This window comes from Coenobita brevimanus, chromosome 101 (assembly GCF_032717465.1).
Source record: "Coenobita brevimanus isolate Jiangsu-jjx chromosome 101, ASM3271746v2, whole genome shotgun sequence".
Classification (NCBI taxonomy): domain Eukaryota; kingdom Metazoa; phylum Arthropoda; class Malacostraca; order Decapoda; family Coenobitidae; genus Coenobita; species Coenobita brevimanus.
Window position 1 is genome coordinate 68,655,848 of NC_137054.1, and position 24,371 is coordinate 68,680,218.

The window sequence follows — 24,371 nt, forward strand, 5'->3', positions numbered from 1 at the left end:
TGAGCCACAGGGAGCTTGGGCTGAAGGCTGACCCTCTCACACTGAATGAGGGCAACCTGGTGTGTGGATATGCCATTGGAATATGCCAACTGGCATCCAGGAAGTGAAGGGAAATGAGTGGGCAAGGTTTTATCAGGAAGGAGGATTACCTTCACATGAATGATTACCAGAAGAGTTCCAGCAACTTGTTATCGTCAAGGGGAACAACATCCACAGAAGTGATAAATGACTTCTGCCTTTAGCCTTGTCTTTAAAGAAAGCTTACAGAGTGGAATATATCTGCAACTTTTTAGTGAAAGGAGTGAAAGACACACTGATAAATCAAGGGTGTGAATTTGATCTGCCTTGGTTTAAAAAAAAGAAAGAAAAAAAAAAAAATAGGAGAGAAGGAAGGTTGGTTGACCCAAGGCCGTGTGAAACTGATTTAAACATTGAACCTGATCCAGTCCCCTCAGGCCATTATCAAACAGCTTTGTAGAGACAGAGGTATGAGGGCCAGACCTCCGAAGCCAGAGTGGCCTTGAAGCTGCGGAAGAAAGGGAAGTTTTATGCAGGATAAATCTCAAGGTCATTTGGGATTAAAAGACTAGGAACAAAGTGAGTTCTTCTTTGACTTGGGGGTCTTTGCCAGTCCACTTATCAGTGACATGAGCTGCAGAGAGAATCCGACCGAAAAGGAAGTGTCAGGACAAACTAATTTAAGTGGCATTGGATGAGGAGCCAGAATCACATTGATCATTAAGGCCATTAGTAAGGGGAAATAAGGGCCATTGTGTCACAAACATGTGTCAACCACTAGGTTGGAAAGGATGATGGAATCTTACCTCGAATGCCCAACTCTAAATGAGAGGATGGCTGGACTGATGTGTGTATTAACATGTTCCTGCCATTACTGTCAAAGCTCAACATGCCAGAAGCTAGAGGAGTGAGACAGAGTTGTGGAGTCCAGTTTGGTTACTAAGGCCCTTGTATGGTGAAAACATAGCTGACCAACTCAGAAACAAATTAAAACAAGCAATAAGGAAATCAGCTGTACAGGGTGATTTGTCAAGGTCTTTCATAAATGTCAGTGATTTTTTTTTTTTTTTTTTTTTTTTAAAGACATTACTCTGCGAACAAAATCCAGTAACAACACCAGTATCACATAATGGCCTTGCAGAAATTATTGTAGGGAAGTGGAGTGAAACAGATATAGTTGTTCTATCTATAGCCAGATGCCTCAGTCCTGTAAGGGGTGGCTACAAACAAATCACCTCCATGTTGCCCTGTCCCCTCCTATTTCACTGCTCTCCTCCCAGCTCTCCCCCCCCCCCTTCTCTCATATACCCATATACCTCCTCTCCCCTTCATCCGTTCATCTCATTCTTGGTGTCCCCCTCCCTCTCCTCCCTTCCACCTCACTCACATACACTCACCTCAGTGTCTCACTCTCCATCCTCTCCACATGGCCAAACCACTTCAGTGTATTCCTCCTCACGTTTTCTATCACATCCACATCCACACCACGCTCCCTTACTTCCTCATTTGTCAGTTTGTCCCTCCATGTGACTCCACATGCTCCTTTCAGATAACTCATTTTCATTACTCTCACTCTTGACTTGTGTCCTTCCAACAAGGTCCAAGCTTCGCTTCCATACGTTAGAGTTGGTATCACAATACCGTCATGCAGCAACTTTTTTACTTCCATGCTTGCTTCCCTGTTCCTTATCACTGCTGTCAAAGTTCCAACAACTTTTCTTCCCACTTGTACCCTTTCAAGCACTTCATCCTCTGAGATTCCATCCTTACTCATCACACTACCCAAGTACGGTACAGTACTTAAATGCACTCACATGTTCCATTTTCTCACCATCCAACCTTACTGTGCATTCAATGACTTCATTTCTCTTGAAGACCACAACTTTAGTTCGCCACATTCACCTTTAGATTCTGTTTCTTATATTCATTCATTCATTCATCATCTAATCCTGTGTTGCTTCATGAGGACCGTAGGAGCCCTGGGTTAGGCAAGTTGGTCCTGACATTTAAAATGAGAGTAACCAACCTCACCCATCCCTGAGTAACATCCTGAGTTGGAACGAGTCTGACAACCAATGCATCGCTGTGTTGAAGGATTAATTCAGATATGTAGGAGATACTTTGAGTATATGTTGACTCTTTTTGTAATTTAGAGAAAAATAACACACTGGTAGCAAATCTATGTCTGTTTCTCTCAGCATTGCAAAAGTTGTTGTTGCATGACCATTGTTTGAAAATGGTTGTGATATTGGAGTTTGCTTATACATTAATATTGTTTTACCATAAGCTGGAAACTTTATGAAAGACACATATGAGACTTTGTTGAATCACTCTGTATAGTGGTTCACTCCAGAAATTGGACAACGAGTTGGTGAGGGATTTGGATAGTACTTCCAGAGGCTGACCAAAGTGAGTTGACTGGAAAATGGTTCTCCAGGAAAGAGTGTAAGCTCCTTTAGGTTACAGATTTTTCACCACACTTGTAATCCAGGTTAAGTTGGAGGTGTGTGGCAATAGTTGTAGAAGCAGTTAGTGAGTCAAGAAGGTAAATGTAGTGTTAAGCACTGTGCACATTATGCTCTGGAAGGGAAGCAGATGGCCAAGGAGATGGTGTAGCCCCACAGTAAGAGGAAGCTTCATATCCTCTTAAAAGTTGAGTTACTTCTTTGGGAAGTAGCCAGTTATGAAGAGAAGCCTAAAGTTAAAAGGCTTTGCTACCTTCTTTCTTGTTTGTTCAAATAATGGGAAAATTCTTTGACTCAGCAGACTAAAAGGTATAGCTGCCTATCATTAAAAGATATGAATAAAACATGTGACCTGATTATGTCATTTGGGAATTATTTTTGTGGTTTACCCTCAGAATGTGGTTGGTAAAAGCCAGAAGATAGACTTAGATCCTTTGTTTACCATTCAGTATACCCTGAGGAATGTTGTTGTTGAAGGTCAAGTAGGAATGAAAGTACTGTACATCTGCTGACATTTCTGGATTAGACACCTGGCTGCAAATTTGAAGCACTGAATGTAATGTGAAACTGTAGTGGCTACCATAGAATCATTTTTTTATGTAACTGTGTGAGATGGAGATGCGAGGGTAAGAGAAAAAATTAAGAGGTTGGGGTGTAGGTGCAGAAGTGGTGTGATTGACATGTATTATTTTTTTGTGACAAATTACTTTTCCTTTACCAATTCCTGTACAATGAATCAGTTATATGAAAACTGTGAGGGTAAGAACAACATGTAGGCTATCTATGATCCTCCTTCCCCTGATGCCCTCCTCCATCATCGCTCTCTTTCTCCCTGGTACGTGAGTGAACTGAAAATGTCAAGCAGTAACAGAGATAGCTGCCAGCTTGTAATAATTTCCCTCATAATTGTACTCATGTCTTGGAACAAATAATCTGTTACTGTACAAGATTTGATACTATTATTCCATTATCATAATTTGTAATGGACCTACCTAAACTGTAGAGGCTTATGGCAGATTTTTAATACAATAAAACTTATCCACAAGGAAGACTAAGGAAACCAGCTACAAATTGATGTTTGTATGAATTGATGACATAGTAGCACCAGTAGCCAGTCATAATGTCTAGGAGGTACAGCCTCACTATGAAGTACTTGCACAGTGTTAGCACCATACATCCTGAAACATATGGCTGAAAATTCTTATTAAAAAAAAAAAAAAAATCCAGGTGTTTATTGGATGGCAGCTCCATGTAACCAGGACTGAGTTGCCAGTTGCTTACTTCCTCATCCTCATTATATAGTCACAGATACAGAAATGCATAGTCAATACAGTATAATATGAGAGTTACAGATATTTAAGGTTATTCCTCCTTAGGATACACAACTTTACACAACAATCTCTCTCTCTCTCTCTCTCTCTCTCTGTATTGTTTAAACATTTAAACAAGAAAGCTGAATATTTTTAAGAAAATAATCCAGTGTAAATTATAATCTGTTTAGTATAATAATACCTGTATTTCTTTATTTCCAGCAAACATTTCCTGCACTGTATGAAATGCTGCAGTTAGATGACTTGTCCCTGTGGTCTGGGTTTGCACGCTCCAGCCACTGTGAAACAGATATTCCAGTTCAACTTGGCCAGAAACTCACAGAGTTCCAACAGCTGCTCCTCATACAAACACTAAGACCTGATCGCCTTCAGTCAGCCATGGTCAGCTTTGCATCAAAAGCACTAGGTTTGTATACATGTTTTCTATTCAGAATGCAGTTCATAGAGTATGGTGCACATTAATATATACAGCAAAACCCTAGCCTTAGCAGACCGGATACCGGATTTAACAAACACTTTGAGGGCCCCTGGACAAACCGCCATACATGTTTGGTACCTTCTGGTAAATGGGAAAAACCATGCACACCTGCCAGACAACTGTGGGCCCACTGGACATTTGTTGGCATTTAACATACACAATCCATAACGTGGGGCTTATGACTCAGGCCTACCGGATCGCTTCACTCAAGCACATGTACCTTGATGACCAAGTGATGTGGCATGATGCAGACTAAAGCTCACAGCGCTCTTGTCACAGTCACGTTATGTTGGCTCATTGGCAAGCTTTTTAAAGTTTGATTTCTTTTTGGGACAGACCTCATAGATAAGCATAACTAAGGTGTTAGGTTATTCAGCTTTAATGTTTTCACATAAATAGTGTTCCATAAAACAGTGTATAAACTCAAATCTTGCAGTTTAATTTCTTTCTGTTTATGAACAGTATAAGCAGATGTCTGAATCTCTGATAGAGTGACTTGTCATTGGTTCTTTATTTTATGATTCTTTATTTGGTGTGTGCGCTATATATAATATTTTAACCAAAGAAGCGTGATATTGTTGTGAATAATATGACTGATGATATTTTCAGGGCTGAAGGAGATATCTCCACCAGCTTTGAACCTGCGACGTCTATTACCTGAGACCACCGCAACTGAACCCATCCTGGTCATCATATCACCAGGTGCAGATCCCTCACAAGAACTCCTCGAGTTGGTTAGAAGCACGGTCACCAGTGGCAATTATCATGAGGTAAACAGATCAGTAGATTACAGCATGCATTGTAAGATGTCAGATAGCAAGAGTGCCAAGGGCCTAACTTTTCTTTTTTCTCTTTTTTTCTTTTTTTCTTTTTTTTTTCTATCTTCAAGAAATTTTTATACTGAATTTTCCCCACATCCATGTTAACCAATCTGCAATGCCCATTTTCAGTGGATCTAGTACAACTGACATCCCTGCCTATTCCTCCAATCCATCTCTACCCATTCTGCCCTTTGTCTATTCTCCTCTGTACCATACAGCTAAAAGGAATCTACAGTATTTTCATTACCATCGTCACTTTCTCAAGGTTTAGTCATCCTGCCCTGCATCACCACCCACCATCGTTGTTCCTCACCCCTCAACCTTTTGCAGCTCCTCCTTCTTTTAAGAGAATTCTGTTACCATTTTCACATGGTGGGTGTACTTGTCCCACCATGCTCGACCACCCACTGTAATCTTACCCTATCCTATCCACTCCACTCACTCCTTTCTGCACACCTCACCCATTTTTCTGCTTCACTACTTTTGATTTCCATTTTGTCAGCTTGCTTAAAACACCCATCTTGGCAGCTTATACTCCTTCCAGAATGTCCCACAACCCACCACTGTCCCAGCACATCCCTTTCCTCTTGTTCACACACCTCAGCTATTTACATTCATATGCAGTGAACATCATAACAGTGCCTGCCTTGACTGCCAGCCGACCTCAATGCCCGTATTTTTCTTCACTGTTCACCATCATTTCAGCCCATCTTGCTTACTTATGTGTAGCGGTCCCACTCATCACATCAACTTCTAAAAAACCTGATTCAGCACAACTCAAAAGCCATTGCACTGATATGGTATCTACGTACATTTTAAGTACGCACATCCATGTGCGTGAGTGAAATTATCTGAATTTATTTAAGTTGATCTTATGGATCCAAAAGTGACCTAAAAGTACATAATTTGAGTGAAAGATTCCTGATCTAATGAAATGACGGGAGTAGATCAAAGCTGACCTGAATGGTTACAACAAAACCCAAGTTGGTTTGCTTAGACCTGATTGGATATGAATTGACCTGAACTCACTTGACTGAGCCTGAATGGATAGGCAGGACCCAAATGGTCACCAATAAGCAGATTAACCTAACTGGACTCTATGAGCCTAACTGGGCCAGTTTTCCAGAAAACTGACCTGAAATAGTATGATTAGGTCAAAAATTGATGTGATGGGTTTGACTGGATCAGAAGTGCCATTGGTGGCAGATCCATGAGTAATTATAGTCCTGAATGGCTGCAAATGAACCTGAGGTGATCTGTAAATAAAATGGATAGGATAGGAAAGATTTTACAGTAGGGATGGTCGTAGGTGAACCTGAATGGGTCCAGTTGGACCTAACTGGACTTAAATTGTCCTGAACTGACCTGAAATGATCTGACTAGGGAAACTGATGTGATGGACATGAATGAACCTGAAGTAACATTTATAAACCTAAGTGGACACAAATATTTTGCGGTGGCCGAGAATGGATCTTAATTTAATTGATGTGACCGAGCAGGATTGGATGTGACAGATCTGGATGAATAGTAGATGAAGTAAAAGGATGAATAGTAGATGAAGTAAAACGCCCTAAATTGATCCCAGTGAACCCAGTTGGCCCTGATTGGACCTTACTTTATCAAACAGAAATAAATCTTGATTCCTTTGAGTGAGTCTCAGTGTGCACTAGTGCAACATTAGAAAATGGGTGTAATGTATCTCAGGTGGACTGCTTTGACCACAAAACTAGATTGTTCAAGCTTCTTTTCCTTTTTTTAGGGTGGGGAGCTCAGTATTGCCATGCAGTAACTTTTTTTTTTTTTACTTCCAGTGTATTCCCTGTTCCTCATCGTTGCTTTCAGTGAACCTCTTTATACCCATCAAAAGAGAAGGAGCATAGAGTGATAGTATAAATTATTCGTTTTTGTTTTCGTTTTTCAAGGCTCCAACATGCTTGCATGCGTTGGCCTTGGTCACCTAATGGCGGCTCTTCATGCTGCTTGATCTCTGCAGCTTCCCTATTTAATCCCTTAACCCTAAGGTCATACTCAATGGCCTCATCCCAGGTCTTTTTCGATCTACCTCTCACTACCCTACCCTCAGCATTAACACTTCTCACTTTGTGCACCCAATTATCATCCCCCATCCTCTCCATATGCCCAAAATCTCAATCTGCCTCTCCTCATCACAACACCAATACACTCCAGTCTCATCCTACCTCTCAACTCTTCCTTCATTGACCAGGCCCCTCCAGGCCTCGTATTCAAGAATGCACTGCACATCCACCTAATCATTGCCATTTTTGTATGTTTGAGCCTGTGAATATCCTTTATCTTTACTCCCCAGGTCTCACAACCATACAGCATTACACTCCTAGCACATGCCACATACAAAGATCCCTTAGCATGGAGGGAGAGCCCTCTCAGTGTCAGGAGAGGCAGCAACTCCCTGAACTTCTTCCAACCACTCCCTACTCCAGCCACAGAGCTAGCTCCTGCCCCACCTGCAGCACATAACGTCTCCCAAATAACAAAACTCTTCCACACACTCAAGAGGCACACCAGCAAGTTCAATCCTTTCACGTTTGGCAATATCCACATGCCCTTATCAATGCACCACACACATGAAATCAGCATTATCTCACAGTCTACCCCTAATACCACTACATCTGTTATGCACCCACCTATCACAAACACTGCACAAGATGGAATTACTTCCCACACCCTTGTGACAGATCACACATGGCTACTCTCCCTCTTCTTTGACAGTAAATTATTGTATTATGTTAAAGAAAAAAAAAGTTTTCCCCCTGAAATCATATCTGTACTGTACTTATTAGTCACATACATACACAGTGGTATATCTGAATACCAGTACATCTTCAAATACAGTTTAGAAACTGGATTAGATGCTGCAGTAGTGTACTCATATACAGATATATTATTGTCCATGTTCATTACAAACACGTGTATTGATGATTGTAAGAATAACTGTACAGTTAATCACTGCTGAATGAATATTAAATCTGTTAAGAGGATATTTCTTTGCTCAGGTTGCAATGGGTCAAGGGCAGAGTGAAGTAGCCCTGCGCCTATTGCATAAGTGTGCAGCTTCAGGCCACTGGCTGTGCCTGAAGAATCTCCACTTAGTGACTGCATGGCTCCCCACCCTTGAGAAGGAACTCAATGCACTCAGCCCTCACCAGGACTTCCGACTCTGGCTGACTGCAGAACCTCATGCCAAGTTCACTCCCATAATACTGCAAACAAGTCTCAAGGTTACTTACGAGGTGTGTACTGCACTGAAAATTTTGTTTTTAACACTATCGTTTTACAAGTAGAGTAGGCAAATGTAAATTCTCAATTTAGTAAACTTTGAAGGGCATGCATACATACAGTTCATACATTCATACATACTGTATATAAATGCATATTATATCTATCTATCTATCTATCTATCTGTTTATGTTTTTTATATTTATTGCATATAGTATACATATACATACATATGTGTATAGATAGATAGATAGATAGATAAATAGATACCGTAGATAGATATAGATATACTGTACATTCAGTCCTTGAGTAACATACGGTTGAGTAACACGTTTTTGTTCAGACGCGCTCAGCATAATGAGACAAGCATGTCAACGTACAGAAAAACTCGAGCTTATGTGGTAAGTCAGCTGGCCTGGCGACAAAATTTGAAAGTCGCGCGCAATGATGTCATCCTCTAGACTCTGGGTACATTTCCTGGGCGCATATTTCCATTCTGTATGGGTATTTGTCTCAGTATCACAGCCAGCTACCTCGTAGCCATAGTGGGATAGGTTAGGTTAGATTAGATTTGGTCAATGAGAAAATTTTGCCTGGGAAACACACTAAGCATATTTTCGAGAAAAACCTATGGTTAGTTTTGAAACAAGTGGGTGAGTGTCGTTCCTGGCTGAGGGTTCCCGGTGGTGAGATGAATACACATACAGAATGGAAATATGCTTCTTCGTTAGACAAAAATTTATGGGTTTTTCAATTTCAGGGGACGAAATGGAACGAAAATGTATACTAATCAGGAAAAAAAAAAAAAAAATTCATCCCTGTGTTCTCGCATGTTAGGCTTCAGTTCCACATTCTTTGTTCGATTTAATGCTTCCCAACACATTTCAGACCTACTGGGCATATGGTTATCAGAACTTTCTCCCGCCTCACCTAGTTCTTCCCCACACTCACAATGGGTTTTGCAGTATTAAGGGACAAAAAGGAACAAAAATGTTTGCTAATTAGAGAAAAAAGACTACTCTTTCATCCATGTGTTCTTGAAAGTTAGAGTTCATTTCCACATTCTTTGTTTGAACTCATGCTTCCCAACACATTTCCAACAGACTGAGCTTACGGTTGTCATCCTTTCTCGTGCCTCACCTAGTTCTACCCCATCCTTATGATGGGTTTTGCAGTTTTAGGGGTGGAAATGGAACAAAAATGTTTGCTACTTAAAAAAGAAAAAGAAATATCCATGTGTTCTTGTAAGTTAGTGTTCAGTTCCACATTTTTTGTTCAATTTCGTGCATCCCAACGCGTTACGGACTGACTGAGCATACGGCTATCAAGTCCTTTCTCGCGTCTCACTGACTTTGCAGTCATATGGGTTTCGCAGTTTTAGGGGATGAAACTGAACAAAAATGTTTGCTAATCAGAAAAAAAAAAAAGCCTTTGTGAAACTTCTTAATTCATTCTTTCTTATATTTTGTAGAACTTTTTAACTCTTTTTGTCATTTTTCTATCTCGTAACATTCTTAACAGGATTTAATTAATTTAATGAGTTTCATTTTTAGTATTATTTTCAGCTGAATTTTTCATTCTTTCGAAATGGGGGTTTTAACCCCCAAACCTACCCCATTTGCAGGGCCTTGCTATATATTGTACATACCAGTAAAGTTCACTTTGTGAGCACATTATAAGCAGGCAAGCTTTTGTATATACAGGTATACCCCTAGATGCGATACCCTGGCTTAACGATGGGGTAGAAATACAGTACCACCATACCCTGCCCAACAATGGCCAAACCCCGGTTTAACAGTGGGTTTAGATTTTTCAACCGATTTTGATGATATTTTAGACTTAAATTTTGTTTAGGTTGATTTATAAACTGTTTTTAGACTTAGATTAATGTGTTTTAGTCATAGTTGGGGTGAACATTGTCATTTTGGGGTACAGTTTACTAAGTTTGATTTTTTCCAGACCTATATTTGACGATTTTCAGATTTTATTTTTGGATTTAGGTAAGTTAGTTTAGGGTTAGCTTAGCTTGTTTTAAAGCTATTTGGGGGTTTAGGTGAGCTAGAAACTTGTTTTTGGACTCATTTGTGTGGGTCTAGGGCTTGGTTTGGGGGGGGAGGGGAACCCAAGGCTCAAAAATGCATCCCTGTACTTTACATGTTAAATCCACCCTGATATACGATACCTTGCCTAGTGATGGGTTTTTACTTAACCAATCGCATTTTTAAACCAGGGCATACTGGTACACCTATCATCATAATTTCATCTTGATGTAAACCGTAAACATTGGTGAGGTAGTTGAACAATAACAGAAGAATAATTGAGCCAAAATATTTACTTTTTCATGTTTTCTGTCTCTCACATTTTCTCTCTGGATGTGCATATAGCAAGGCTGTAGCATTTAGTACACATGCAATTTTCATTTCTCTGCTCTCAACCTGCCGTATCAACAAATTTCATCGGTAAACGCTTGGCTATTGATCAGATGATCTATCTATATACCTAGGCTGCTTGATTGAATAATAAAACCCCCAAAGGAGGTGATCACCCTTGCTGATTTCACTCTCTAAGCATTGAAAAAATGTTCATGTAAAATCATGAGCGTAATATCCAATATTTAATTGCTAGAATGCATGCAAAAAAACATAGTGTTACAACAGGAAAAAGGAAAATCTTTTATATTTCAGTATCATAGTGGAGCATATCAGTTGAAGCCCTTGGTACATTCCCTTGGAAAGCAGGGATTTCAAGGGTTTTCTTTGGTGTCATTGGATAAATAGCAATTCCAGTTCTGCAGCTAAGATTCCTTTTTTTTTTCTTCTTCTTCTTCTTCTTTTTCTATGCAAAACCCTGTTATTTTAAACTGTTATAGTTCAGAGATTCACCTTGATTTTACAGGCACCAGCAGGAGTTAAAAAGAACCTGCATCGGACATACGACTCATGGTCACCAGAACTAGTAGCACGGGGCAACAACGTTTGTCGAGCTCAGGCTTTATTTGTTCTGGCCTGGTTCCATGCTGTTGTTCAAGAGCGCAGGACTTACATACCTCAGGGCTGGTCCAAGTTCTACGAGTTTTCACTGGCAGATCTGACAGCAGGAGCAGACATCCTTGACAGGCTCTACAAGCAAGAAGGTTTGTATACAATAATACTGTGATGGATTTTTGATACAAAGTAAGTACCGACATATGAAACTTTGGCAATGCAGATTCTGATTTTTTATAATCGTTTGTTGCTTATGAGATTTTCTGTGTAATAATCAGATGATAAGGCAGTTATCAAGTGACCAAGACTGATGCAGGCAAGCATGGAATACATCCTTTTGAAATATACATTTTGTATATATATGCATAAATGTAGTAAAGAATGAGTGAGGCTAGATGGATGTCTGAGTGAGTACAGTTGTTCAGTACCAGTGTTTGAGTGTGATGTCCCTTTGGCATAAGTGGATGTCTGTATCTGCACACACACATGCATGCACGCACGCATGCATGCACACACATACACACACACTCACACACACACACACACACCATTTAGATTGGCTTTAAACTTGTTTCTGGGCTCATTTGGGTGGGTTTTGGGCTTGGTCTGGGGGGAAACCCAAGGCTGGTAAATGCTCCACATTGCTTTACATGTGAAAAGTACCTTGATATACAATACCCCGCCTAACGATGGGGATTTACCAAACCAATTACATCGTTAAACCGGGGTATGCCTGTATATATAGATAGATAGATATATGTATATGGATAGATAGATTCATGATAGATAGATAGATAGATATGTGTATGTATGTATGTATGTATGTATTGTGTTATGAGAGAGAAAAAACATGAGTAATGGAGAGGGATGGCATTGGTAATGAGTGGTAAGGGGCAGAGTACAGTAAACTATTAATTATCCGTCATCGCAATATCTGGCCCAGCGCAATGTCTGGTGCTGTTGGCTCAGCTCAATTAAAGCAATATCCATCAAACTTATGCAATATCCAGTGCCAAAATGGGATGTAACCAGCGGTTCTATGCAATATCCAGCATCAGGGTGTATCACCTGGCTCATAAATGGTAGCCAACCGGCACTGTACTGTGTTAACTGTATTACAGTATTTTATCATTACTGTAATTAATGTGTTTTATGCTTAATATTGATCTTTTACTCATGGGAAAGTTTTTAAGATAATAGCACAATATCCGGCATGATGCCAAATACTGGGCTGATGAGGGGATGCAGTGCAATGCCCAGCATTTTACAGAATCCGGCGTAGGGCTTGGATGAATTACACCAGTTAATTTAGAGTTTAGTATATCTCAAATCTGATGATGCAGTTGCATGCAAATACCAGATGAGCATGGCAGACTGGTGCAGAGTTTTGTAAATGTCTGTGATTTTCCTGCCTTGAAGGCCTTCTGGTATCTGTACTTCCTGTGTACTGTTATGTATATGCAGATAAGAGTAAAGTGATGGTTGTTGAGAGAGAAAGCAATTCCGAGGTTGATATATTTAAATTCATTGTACAAAGCTTTTTTTTTTTTTCACACATATTGCAGTGGGGTCCATTCTTTCTAGGAGCTGTGATTTTTTTCTTCATTTTGAGTGTTTCATAAAGTCACCCATGTCTGTCTTATAGTTTTCTGTCATGTTACTTTGGTGTCACATAAATTAGAGTAATGATGAACAAAAGAAAGAGAACGTGCATTCTCTTTCAAATTCCCTCCCTTCTTTTGATACTAGATAGTTTGACTCATCAGATAATGGTTTCCACTTATGGAGATGGTGTGGCCCCCTTTAGATGGTGGCTTTTCTTAGCCAGCATGTCAGGCTTTCATTATCCATGTTATAATTTCCTTAGCCAAAAAGAAGGGAAGGAAGGGCCCATAGAAGAGTGAATTTACTTAATTTATTTTTATTTTGGTTGTTTGATTGTGTGAACCACACTTAGGGAGGCAAATAAACTGGTAAGTTTTGGAATAAAAATCTCTTTGTTGGCTTGAAGAATGCATTGCCATATTAATATCCTCCTTGACCCTCACACTTCCCATCTCTCCTAGATGCCTCCCATCACCCTCACATACATATATACCTTTTACTTGGTCATAAGGTATGAAAACAAAAGTCATCAAGTGAACAGTGCATGGACATACAAGATTATCCTGAATGTTGTTATTGGATAAATAGATGTCCCACCAATAATTTGTATTTGATGATTCTCTCATCTTCTGAGCAATTTAAAGTTCAAGGAACCTACTGTATTCTAGGCCCAGCATAGGTTATATAGCTGTGATGCACTACATCCTGTGAGCCAGCATATGGAGGGATTTACTGTACTCTAATACCTACCATAACACTGAGGGCTTCCTGTAATGGCAACTCTTGTTTTGCAATGACTGTTGTTATTGTGGCTCCAGGCTTCTCTGAGTTTGAACCTAGTGGACTGCAGGCTGAAGTTGTCCATGTCCTTCAGTTGACCTTCCTCCTTTGGATGGATAGATCATCACAGGGCCATATTGCATATTACAATACAGTTTTCACTAGCAAGCTGTAGTATCAAGAATACTGTGCAATAGCATAAATATAGCTAGAACATCAGAAAATTGGCAGACAGAGAAATATGCCAAATGCATGCCACATGCTCACACAGTGGCTCCTTATATTAAAGTCCATTCATCCATCCATCATCCAATCCTACATTGCCCCATGAGGAGCGTAGGAGCCCGAGGCTAGGCAGTTGTTCCCAACATTTAAGATGAGAGTGAAACAAAAATTCTTCTATCTATCTATCTATAGCCCGACGCCCTAATCCCGCAAAGGGTGGCCGCAGACAAAACGCCTCCAAGTCACTCTGTCACCCACCATTTGACTACCCTCCCGCCAACTCATCCCCCCCTCCCTCATATACCTCTCAACTCCATCCCTCCACCTCATCCTCGGTCTACCCCTCCCTCTCCCTCCCTCCACCTCACCTACATACACCCTCTTAGTCAATCTTTCATTCTCCATTCTCTCCACATGTCCAAACCACCTCAATGTATTTCTCCTAATCTTCTCAACCACATCCACATCTACCCCACAACGTTCCTTCACTTCTTCATTCGTCAACCTGTCCCTCCATGTCACTCCACATGCTCCTCTCAAGTAACTCATTTCCACTGCTCTCACTCTTGACTTGTTCCCCTCTTGCAAAGTCCACGCCTCGCTTCCATACGTCAGGGTAGGGATCACAATACTATCATGCAGTGACTTCTTAACTTCCATACTCACCTCCCTATTTCTCATCACTGCTTGCAGTGTACCAACAACCTTCCTTCCCTGCTGTACCCTTTCACGTACTTCATCCCCCAAAGTTTCATCCTTACTCATCACACTACCCAAGTACTTGAATGCACTCACATTCTCCATATCCTCACCATCCAACCTCACTGCACACTCTGTGACTTCATTCCTCTCAAACACCATAACTTTACTTTTGTTTACATTAACTTTCAGCTTCCTCCTCCTACACACTGTCCCAAATTCATTCACCAAACCTTGCAATTCCCATTCATCTTCACTCAGCAATACTGTATCATCAGCAAACAGCAACACCGGAAGCTTCCAAATCTCACCCTCATTCATTAGGGCCAGCCCCACATCCACTGCCCTACCTTGAACCTCCTTTACAACCCCATCCATATATATATTAAACAGCCATGGAGACATCACACACCCCTGTTTCAGTCCCACATTGAGATCAAAGAACTCACTCAGCTCACCATCCACTCGCACCGTAGCCCTAGCTCCCTCGTACATACTCTTTACAGCACTCAACAATTTCCCCTCCACTCCATATATTCTTAATACCTTCCATATACCTTGCCTATCTATTCTGTCATAAGCTTTCTCCAAGTCCATGAAGGCAGCATACACTCTCCTTCCCTTCTCTAGATACTTCTCCACTAAACATCTTAGAACAAATATCTGATCTACACACCCTTTTCCCTTCCTAAATCCCCCTTGTTCTTCTCCAACTAGCTCCTCTGTCATATACCTAACCCTATCAATGAGTATTCTACCATATATTTTACCAGTCACACTAAGAAGGCAAATACCCCTATGGTTACCACATACTTCTCTCTCCCCTTTTCCTTTGTACAGAGGATTAATTATCCCTGATTTCCAGTCCTCTGGAACCCTTCCCTCTTCCCAAGCCAATCTACACAACTTCCATATCCACTCCACAACAATCTCACCCCCATACCTAAGCATTTCACCACACACTCCATCAATTCCTGGGGCCTTTCCCAGCTTAATCTTCTTCATCGCTTCCACTACTTCTGCCCTACTGATCTCTTCCTCCCTCCTCTCATCTCTTCTTCTCCCAGCCATTCCCCAACCACTTATACTCACACTGCTCTCACTCTCTACATTCAACAAATCCTCAAAGTGCTCCTTCCATCTCTTAAAACCTCTAATACACTTGTCTAATTGGCAGATTATCATCTAAGCACCTACAGAAGTAACTAGGCTGTCTAATGTCAAAGCAGGAGACAGATGGGACATGCTAAATACTGTATAAAGAAATTCAGTAAGAATTGTGGTGCTTACAGTGATGTGGTACAGAAGAGAGTTGGGAAGTATTGGCCCTGCCAGTCCTGTAGTTCAAGATACAGGTACTTGTCCTCTTCTTTTTTTTTTTTTTTTTTTTTTTTTTTTTTTTTTTTTTTTCAGTAGTAGTAGTAGTAGTAGACAAGCCAATGACACTGTAAGAGGACAGTCATCATACCTTGTGAAGTATTATTATGATCAGAAACAAGAAGTAATGCATCCCATCTCCACTTTCAGTGTTTTGCATGATCTTTTGTGCAACTCGAAGCCATATCCATGGGTGCCCTCAAAAAGAAGGACTGTAGAGTAAAAAATACCTTTTAGTCTTGTCAAGTAGTGTGTTGGCTTGCTGTAACCAAAGCATTTTGCTATGGATGATCCAATTGTAGTAGAGCTAATGTACTCCAAATTTTCAGGGGGTGCTGATGTAAAATGGAACTTCATCCATGGTCTTTTTGAGAATGCCATATATGGTGGTCGTGTGGACAACACCTGGGACATCCGAGTACTCACAGCTTACCTCCATATATTTTTCAACAATGAAGTAATTGGTGGTCGTAAGCCTGCACCTGACCAGCTAGCAAAGAACTTAATCCTGCCAACTACAGTTAATTATCAGGTAGAAGTCATTTCATAAGTTAGCAACACTATGTTTTGTTGTGCTTTACCTCTGTGTTTACATGTGGTACAGGGAAACTTTGGTTCATGGGGAGATTCTGTTTAAATGAAATGTCAAAACCAACTTTTCACACTCTGAGGATTACTACATTGCCCGAGGATGGTTGTATCCATACATCAAAAACAGTAATTTACTGAGGATTGATATTTTATATTATGATAATACAGTTTTTGCTTCATTTGATAATGAAGTCAGTGGTGACCAATATACAATTAAATATCAGTAAACTAATTGGAGGAGAACCCAGTGTGATGAAAGTAAATCATATTAAATGAGCTTTCACTGCATCATGATTTTTTCCCTATAACAGCACCAGACAGTGGAGCAATTACTTTGGATTAAGACCTGTTTGCATTTTACAGCATTTGTTTTCCTGAAACTGCATGAATGAATGATGTGTTCTCAAATGGAATCCTGATTCATTCAACCCATGTTACTCCACATCATCATCACCACAGTCTTGCTTCGTTGATAGATAAAGACATTAACTCCCAAAACCCAGTATTGAATCTGGTGTGCCACTCACTGTATCCAGGAATACTTACAAAAATTACTTGTTTTCAAACTATATCTTTGCAACCACACCACCCAGAACATTCTTCATCTTTCCATTTCAAGTATCTCTAGGTGTCTAGGCCAATGAAATGTGGAGTTTGGAAGAGAAGTATAGAGGTCACTTTTAGAGTAGTGGTGAGACTGTCACAATGAGCACACAGGTCTGTGGCTAGGATGGGCTGTCCATGCAGTACAGGGCTGCCCCACTTTCACTCCTCCATGCCCAGCTGGACTTTCTCACTCATTCTATTTACATTACTACAGGAATGGTTTTCTTTAATGTATTAATCATTCATTCATCCATCATCCAATCCTACGTTGCCCCATGAGGAGCATAGGAACCCGGGGCTAGAAAAGTTGGTCTTGACATTTAAGATGAGAAAGACCAGCCTCACTCTTCCCTGAGTGGCATTACGTGAGCAATAAACCCCAACCACCTCTTGGCTATATTCACTGGCTCAATCCGATTAGAGCTCCGTAATGACCCACGAAACAACCAGGCGCCAAAATTTGGTTATATGGTTACCACCCAGCACAGTAAATGGTTTCCTGGTGTACAGGAAACCATTTGGCTTGTCACTCAGTGTAGAGTCACCCACAGGCAGAAGGAAGAGGAAAGAATTAAGGAAAGACAGAAGAGGGAGTGTAAAGTCACCCGTAGGCAGAAGGACGAGGAAAGAATGAAGGAAAGGACAGAAGAGGATGGAAGGAAAGAAGGATGTAGGAGAAGAAAGAGCAGATACCCGAGAGCAGCACTACATCGAAAACGTATAATACTTTTTAATATTTTGTTACACAGTTCCCTATTTTTTACTTTTTTAAATCAGGAGTATACTGCACTGATTCGAGGACTTCCTGATGAAGATGACCCAGGATATTTTGGACTGCCTTCTAATATTGAGAGATCCTGGCAACGTATTGTTAGCTCACAAGTTATATCTCAACTTAAGAGTAAGTATACTGACAGTAACGTAGTGCTTTGTTATGATCTTGGAGGGAGTGGTCCTAATTAGTTAAATTACAGTATGGTGCCATATTTTATGAGACCCATCAAAATGTAATGCCCATAAGCCATTTTATCTTATTTTGAAGCATTCCCTGGCCACAACTAATGTAGATCACCCAGAAGGGAAGAGAAACATTGGCAAGGGCACCTATGTATCGTAGAACTTCCTACTGGCACAGCTATAGCAGTCTTCAGCATAGCATTAATTGTCATGTGCTTGATAATGCTCTGCTGTTTGTATTGTTTTCAGTCTTTAACAAGCACCTTCTTGTTTGACCACCCTGTGGTGGCTTTCTGGCTTTTGGCTTTTTTTAATGATGTTTGGCCTGTGTCCATTTGTGTTGTGTGCACTTCTTTATTTTGGATTATCAGTGACTGTGGATCTGTTCCCTTTCTTTTGCTTCCTTCAATTCTTTCCAGGCTCCTGGAGACTTCTTTCTGCCTTTTTTGGTGCTTGTGTTCTTCCTCCTGTTTTGCAGTATTTTTTTATGCCCCACTATGTATATGGCCGGGGCATATAGTGTTGGTCATGTCCATCCTCCCATCCCTCTGTCTGTCCGTCCGTCCCATTTTGCGTTTAGCTCAATTCTGAAGAAACTGTTGAAGATAACTTCATTAAACTTCATACACAGATACATATTGGTGAGAGCATTTCAACCATGCCAAACCTTGATGACCTTGACCTCATATTTTTTTATTTTGCATTTAGTTCATTTTCTTTTTCTGTGGACATATTTCTAGTTTTAACTTGTTTTACTTCTTTTTCTCCTAGCCTGTTTTGTGCTTGTGCCCTGCTCAGCTGCCCCTTGGAGCATCCTGAGTGAAGTGCCCCCTTTGCAACCCCTCCTCATCCCCTCCTACAAACATCTTAGTGTTGTGTTTTACCTTAGACATCATTCTCAGTTTGCTGCCTTCACCATCCCTGTCATGCTGCCTTCTATTGACCGTGTCCCAGTTCCTCTGCTTAAAGGCAGGAACCTGTTATATCCCCTATCAAGGTGCAGTGGTGGACTTCTTTACTTTGCCAAGTCATCCCTGCAGACTGTTCCTTCACTGACAGCCTATAGTTTAAGTAGCATGTCATGTTGCTTTCCTCCATGTTGTGTTGTGGACAAACTCTTACTAGTCTCTTTCTCATTTGAAAGAGAGTTTCCTGCTCCTGGGTCAGCAAAATATATCTTATTACCCGCTCTTCCCCGAGGAGCCCATTTGAAAGTCCGCCATCCCTTTCATGATTCTTTTGTTGCTGTGTCCCATCTCTCAGCATCCAAGTCCATTTTGGTGTCCTGTCACTAGGTTTGATCCCTTCTCTTTGGATAGCCCATCCTTTTCCACATTCCAGTCCACTGCCCTTCCCCCAGTTTCCCTTTTCCCTTTCTTAGATTCATTCTTCATTTTTTCTACTTAAAAAAGGAAAGGATTTGTGTCACACGATAGAGAGGAACATTTTTTCTTAATTTTTGTCAGAAAATCAGTTAATATACTTTACATAATTGTACATGGAAATATCCCTTGCTCATTTTTTTCCTGGGATCCATGATCTCTAGCAGACTCTCAGACAGATCCTCTTTCTCTCCCAGATTATGATGGCTATGGGTCTGGCTGAACAGAGAGTACAGTACAGTCAAGCCTCAGTAACTCAGATTAATTTGGGGGGTAACTTGGTCAAAGTTATGCAATTGTCTGACCTACATGAGTTTGTACTCTAAATCCACATAAATCATCACATTTTCATGCATACAAGTATTAAGGCACACCAAAGTACAATGTATGAAAACTATAATGTCTTGTAACATTATATACATGACAGTTGTGCAGAGGAAAATGTTTTACATGACATTACATACCGTGAGATGAGTGACGATATGATGAATGTTCCCGTGTGGCTAGTGGCATCCCCAGAGCTAGAATTACTCTGAGGATGAAGACCTGTTGTCCAGCTTTATATCCTCACCAGCTCTGGAGGTTGAAGGCTGCAGTCAGGGCGGATGGGGCTCCCTTATGACTCCAAGACTTTGAAGCACCACGAGATGACATAGTTGGATAGGTAAATCCAGACAAAATCACAGGAAAATACTGCAACACAAGCGTACAGTAGCAGGGCACGGTATCGCATATGTGATTGTATGATTGCTCACAGTGTAAACAGTGAGAGTTTGGTGCTGGGTAAACTCCACCGCAGAAGTGGTGGGGCAGGATTTTTGAATGGGGACGGCGCAGCTTTGAATTTTTCAGATGCCCACTTAGTGACCCCCTTGACCGACCTATATGGGGATCCGAGTTATGCGTGTCCGACTTACCGAGGCTTGACTGTGTATGTGACAGGTGCCTGTGCCAGTGTTTACTAACGATGTTTCTCTTCTCTTACAAGTGAATTTCATTACCAAGAGGGCTGGCTGGACTCCTGCACAAAGGAGAACATCCCCATGTATTCATTTCTGGAGCAAAACTCAGAAAGTATTTACTATACAGTAGAGTCATGATAATTTCACATAGTTATGTTCTTATAATGAACCAGTGCCTTTTGATAGGTAGAATGCCGTGTCTTAAGTAATTTTTTTGAAAATAATGAAAAAGTAAAAAAATACCCGGTAATAATAATAATTTTTCTCAGAGATTTCAATGTGCCCTGTGCAAGGAATCTGAAGGGATCAAGTTATGTTTACTGAAATTTTTTTTATTGTCTCTGTGTTATATGGGGGGGGGAGGTAAGGGCCGTTGTGCACTTGGTTAGGTGTGCAGGGAGGTGAGGGGTATGTGCTTGGTCAGGTGGAGGGTTGCAGCGATGATGGTGATGATGTTGGTGGTAGTAATAGTTATGATGATGATGATGATGATGGTGCTGGTGGTGGTAGTTGAGATGATGACGATTGCAATTATGAGGATGGTAGTGTTGTTGGTGGTGGTGGTAATGATGATGATGATAATGGTAGTGATAGTTGAGATGATGATGATGATGAACATGATGATCATGATGGTAGTGGCAGTGTTCGTTGAGATGATGATGGATGGTGGTGGTAGTCGAGATGATGGTAATGATGATGGTGATGGTAGTGGAGATGATGATGATGATGGTAGTGTTGATGGTTTATTGAGATGTTGATGATGATAATGATGGTGGTGGTAGTCGAGATGATGGTAATGATGACAATAATGGTGGTGGTGGTAGTCAAGATGATGGTGATGATGATGATTTTCTGTCGTCTTTTAAAGTTTTAATGTCTGTGTTATACAGAGGGGGGAGATGAGGGTCATTATGTGCTTGGCTAGGTGTGCAGGGAGATTGGGGGGGATGTGCAACACAGCATTGCCTATGTTTTGTATTAGCATTCCACATTAGTAAATAATATTCTTTCAGATTTTTTTTTTCCCACCCTTTGAACTCGTTTGTTTCCATTCCTGATAATTATTTATATAATTCAAATTTTGCAAAACATGTTATTTTGGGTATAATATTATATCTATAGTTTTATTGTGTGCTTACCATGTGTCATTAAAAGAAGACTTCTGGCATCAGTTGCTTCAATGCATCCATAGTTCACCTAGCCAGAACCAAGTCCAGCACACCCAAATGATTCTTACACATTATTCTTCTAAACTGTTTTGGGTACTCTGAGACTTTAGCTGCATTTCTTATGGATGTATTATGCATACTGTTATAAATTACTTTACATACCAAATACTTAGCCTATATGAAGAGGGAATCACAAAAACTGTGGCCTGATAGCAATAACGGATTCAAACACACCGCTGCCGCGTCAACCAAAATGCACCAGCCACTGGACCAGTTATCAGTCAGTGCTGGTAACTATATCATACATCTCCACATGTCACCACTTGGGCATTAACACCCACCATTTATATTGAATACATGCTAGGGCTGTCTTATACAGGATGGGTGTATTGGTATGTACTGACAGTATTGTATGGTATCCATTTTGCAGTACTGATGAGATCTCCAGAGCTTGCTGGCCGTTTTGATCGTGAGAAATGGCACCTGCAGCTGTCACCAGTTCTCAACTTGTGGAAGAAACTCAACCAGGTAAAGTTTGAGTATTCTAAATATTACAAAGACTAAATTATGCACAGTAGTAGTAGTATCACAGTGAAGATGTTCACCTCTTGCAAACAAGCCACATTTTTAAAAACTTGTTGAATAATATTACATTCACAAAGGTACTTATGAGATTTCTCACATACAGTTAATATTTAACTTGCTACCACTAATCATTTTTATATAGTAATGTACTTCCAGATACTCTGTGATTATTATTAATAATTTCTCATTCAATTTCCTCTGTATGCAGGGAGCCAGCTTAATTCAGATGAAAGTAGCCCTGCCTGTGTCATCTGGTGAATCACCAGTGAAGATGTTTGTGCAGCTGGAGCATTACACAGTGATAAGTGTGGTACAGGCTATTCACCGCTCACTTGCTCAACTTTCCAAGGTCATCCGTGGTACTCTCCTTCTAACTAATGAAGTGCAGAAGCTGGCAGAGTCACTGCTTAAACAGGAGGTGGGAATATTATGAAACTGTTTTACTATACACATTTCAACATCCTTATCTGTACTGTGATACCATATCTTTCAGCAAATTTTCTTCCATGGCCTCAAGTCAACTCTCTGGCACTTGATTACATGTGGCTTCATCAGCTGACTTCTAAACATGAGTTTCATTACAACAAGCACCCAGCTGATTGCTTTATCAAGCTAGTCAGTTGTAACCAGTCTTGTTCTCATCACCACTATGTATTTAAGGATCCTATGGGTATTGAGAAGAAACCAGACAAAAAATTAGTGGCTACTGCTAACCCAGAGAGTTACCATCATGAGTAGTAGTAGTAGTTGTTGTTGTTGTTGATCAACCCCCAGTCCATCTGGCCAAGCAAACCAATCTACCACAGGTAAGCAACTGCCCCAGTTGGGCTATCCACATGGTTCCTGCACAAATTGTTTGTCTAAAACTAAAACTGGAGTATATTACATTACTAAGCAGTAATATGTTTTATAACTATAAACCTTACATTACCTTAACACAATCAAAGCTATGCCACTTCTTAGCATATACAGTATATATGCTGATCTGCTGGAGGTCCATGGGTGTAGTAAGCACCAAATCAGTGTTATTCAGGGACATCTGTGATTTCTTCAGAATGGATTACAGTAGCTACCTTGCATAGGCTTGATATGGGAATTATAGCTTCACGCACTCTAGTTTGCTATTTCATTCACATCACCCATATCATCTGTACCTTTCATAATCTCTAAATACTTTTCCAGACTCCTAGTAGTTGGCAGAAGTTATGGGAAGGCCCTGACGACCCTCTAGAATACCTCAGAAGTATCATAAGGCGAGCACTTGGAATTGGCAAGTGGGTTGGGAAGAGTGATCAAGGGAACCTTCTGAGGGACCCTCTGGACCTGTCTGAGCTTCTCCATCCAGCTACTTTCCTTAATGCACTCCGTCAGCAAACTGCTAGGTCAGAGAAGTTATCATCCTTTGTATTCATTAGTCAGATAATAACAGTAAAATAAAAAATTAATCTGATTAATTTGTGTGAAGGCATAGTTGGTAATTGTAAATTTATCATATAAGGAACATTTCAAAGAGTGTACAAGCCATGGGATATATGTACACATATTTCCTGTGCTTGGTGCATTATTCTGCCATATAAGAGTAATGTACATTAATATTACAGGGAGTACAAAACTGCCATGGACAATCTGGAATTCATCACTTCATGGTCCCGTGGAGGCATCCCTGACGCCAAAGTGCCTATGAAATGGTCTGGCTTACAAATGGAGGGAGCTACATTTGATGGATCTCGTCTCATGCACAACACACATGACTCTCCAAGCATTACTGTTGCACCTCTTTGCACTGTGGCTTGGATGCCTAAAGTAAGTACAGTATATTCAGTAAGTACCCAGCATATTTGTTGAAATGGGAGAGCATAAAAGTTAAACATATACTGAGGACTGTATTAAGCCTCTCAGGTGCAGGTGGTTTGCGTCGTTAGATTGTTTAACAACCTGTAAAGCGCGCCATGACACGAATCGGTTAAAAAAACATACCAAAATATGACACACATTGGCGGGAAACTTGTGTCCTCCTTTGTCTGACATGATGTACATCGTGGTGCATTGTACAGGATGGTATTTAATGACTCGATTCAAGT

At 40.5% G+C, this 24,371-nt stretch overlaps 1 protein-coding gene across 1 annotated transcript in view; it reads left to right on the top strand.

The window, feature by feature from the left end:
- The window catches only part of btv (dynein cytoplasmic heavy chain beethoven), a 228,401-nt gene that overhangs the window by 200,468 nt on the left and 3,562 nt on the right, over positions 1–24,371 (top strand). Inside the window, exons 58-67 of the mRNA XM_080284359.1 lie at positions 4,016–4,221; positions 4,888–5,062; positions 8,146–8,382; positions 11,264–11,501; positions 16,368–16,570; positions 18,013–18,136; positions 22,136–22,233; positions 22,499–22,708; positions 23,473–23,672; positions 23,892–24,093. Coding sequence (XP_080140485.1) covers positions 4,016–4,221; positions 4,888–5,062; positions 8,146–8,382; positions 11,264–11,501; positions 16,368–16,570; positions 18,013–18,136; positions 22,136–22,233; positions 22,499–22,708; positions 23,473–23,672; positions 23,892–24,093 — 1,893 coding nt within the window. The remainder of the gene's footprint in view (positions 1–4,015; positions 4,222–4,887; positions 5,063–8,145; positions 8,383–11,263; positions 11,502–16,367; positions 16,571–18,012; positions 18,137–22,135; positions 22,234–22,498; positions 22,709–23,472; positions 23,673–23,891; positions 24,094–24,371) is intronic.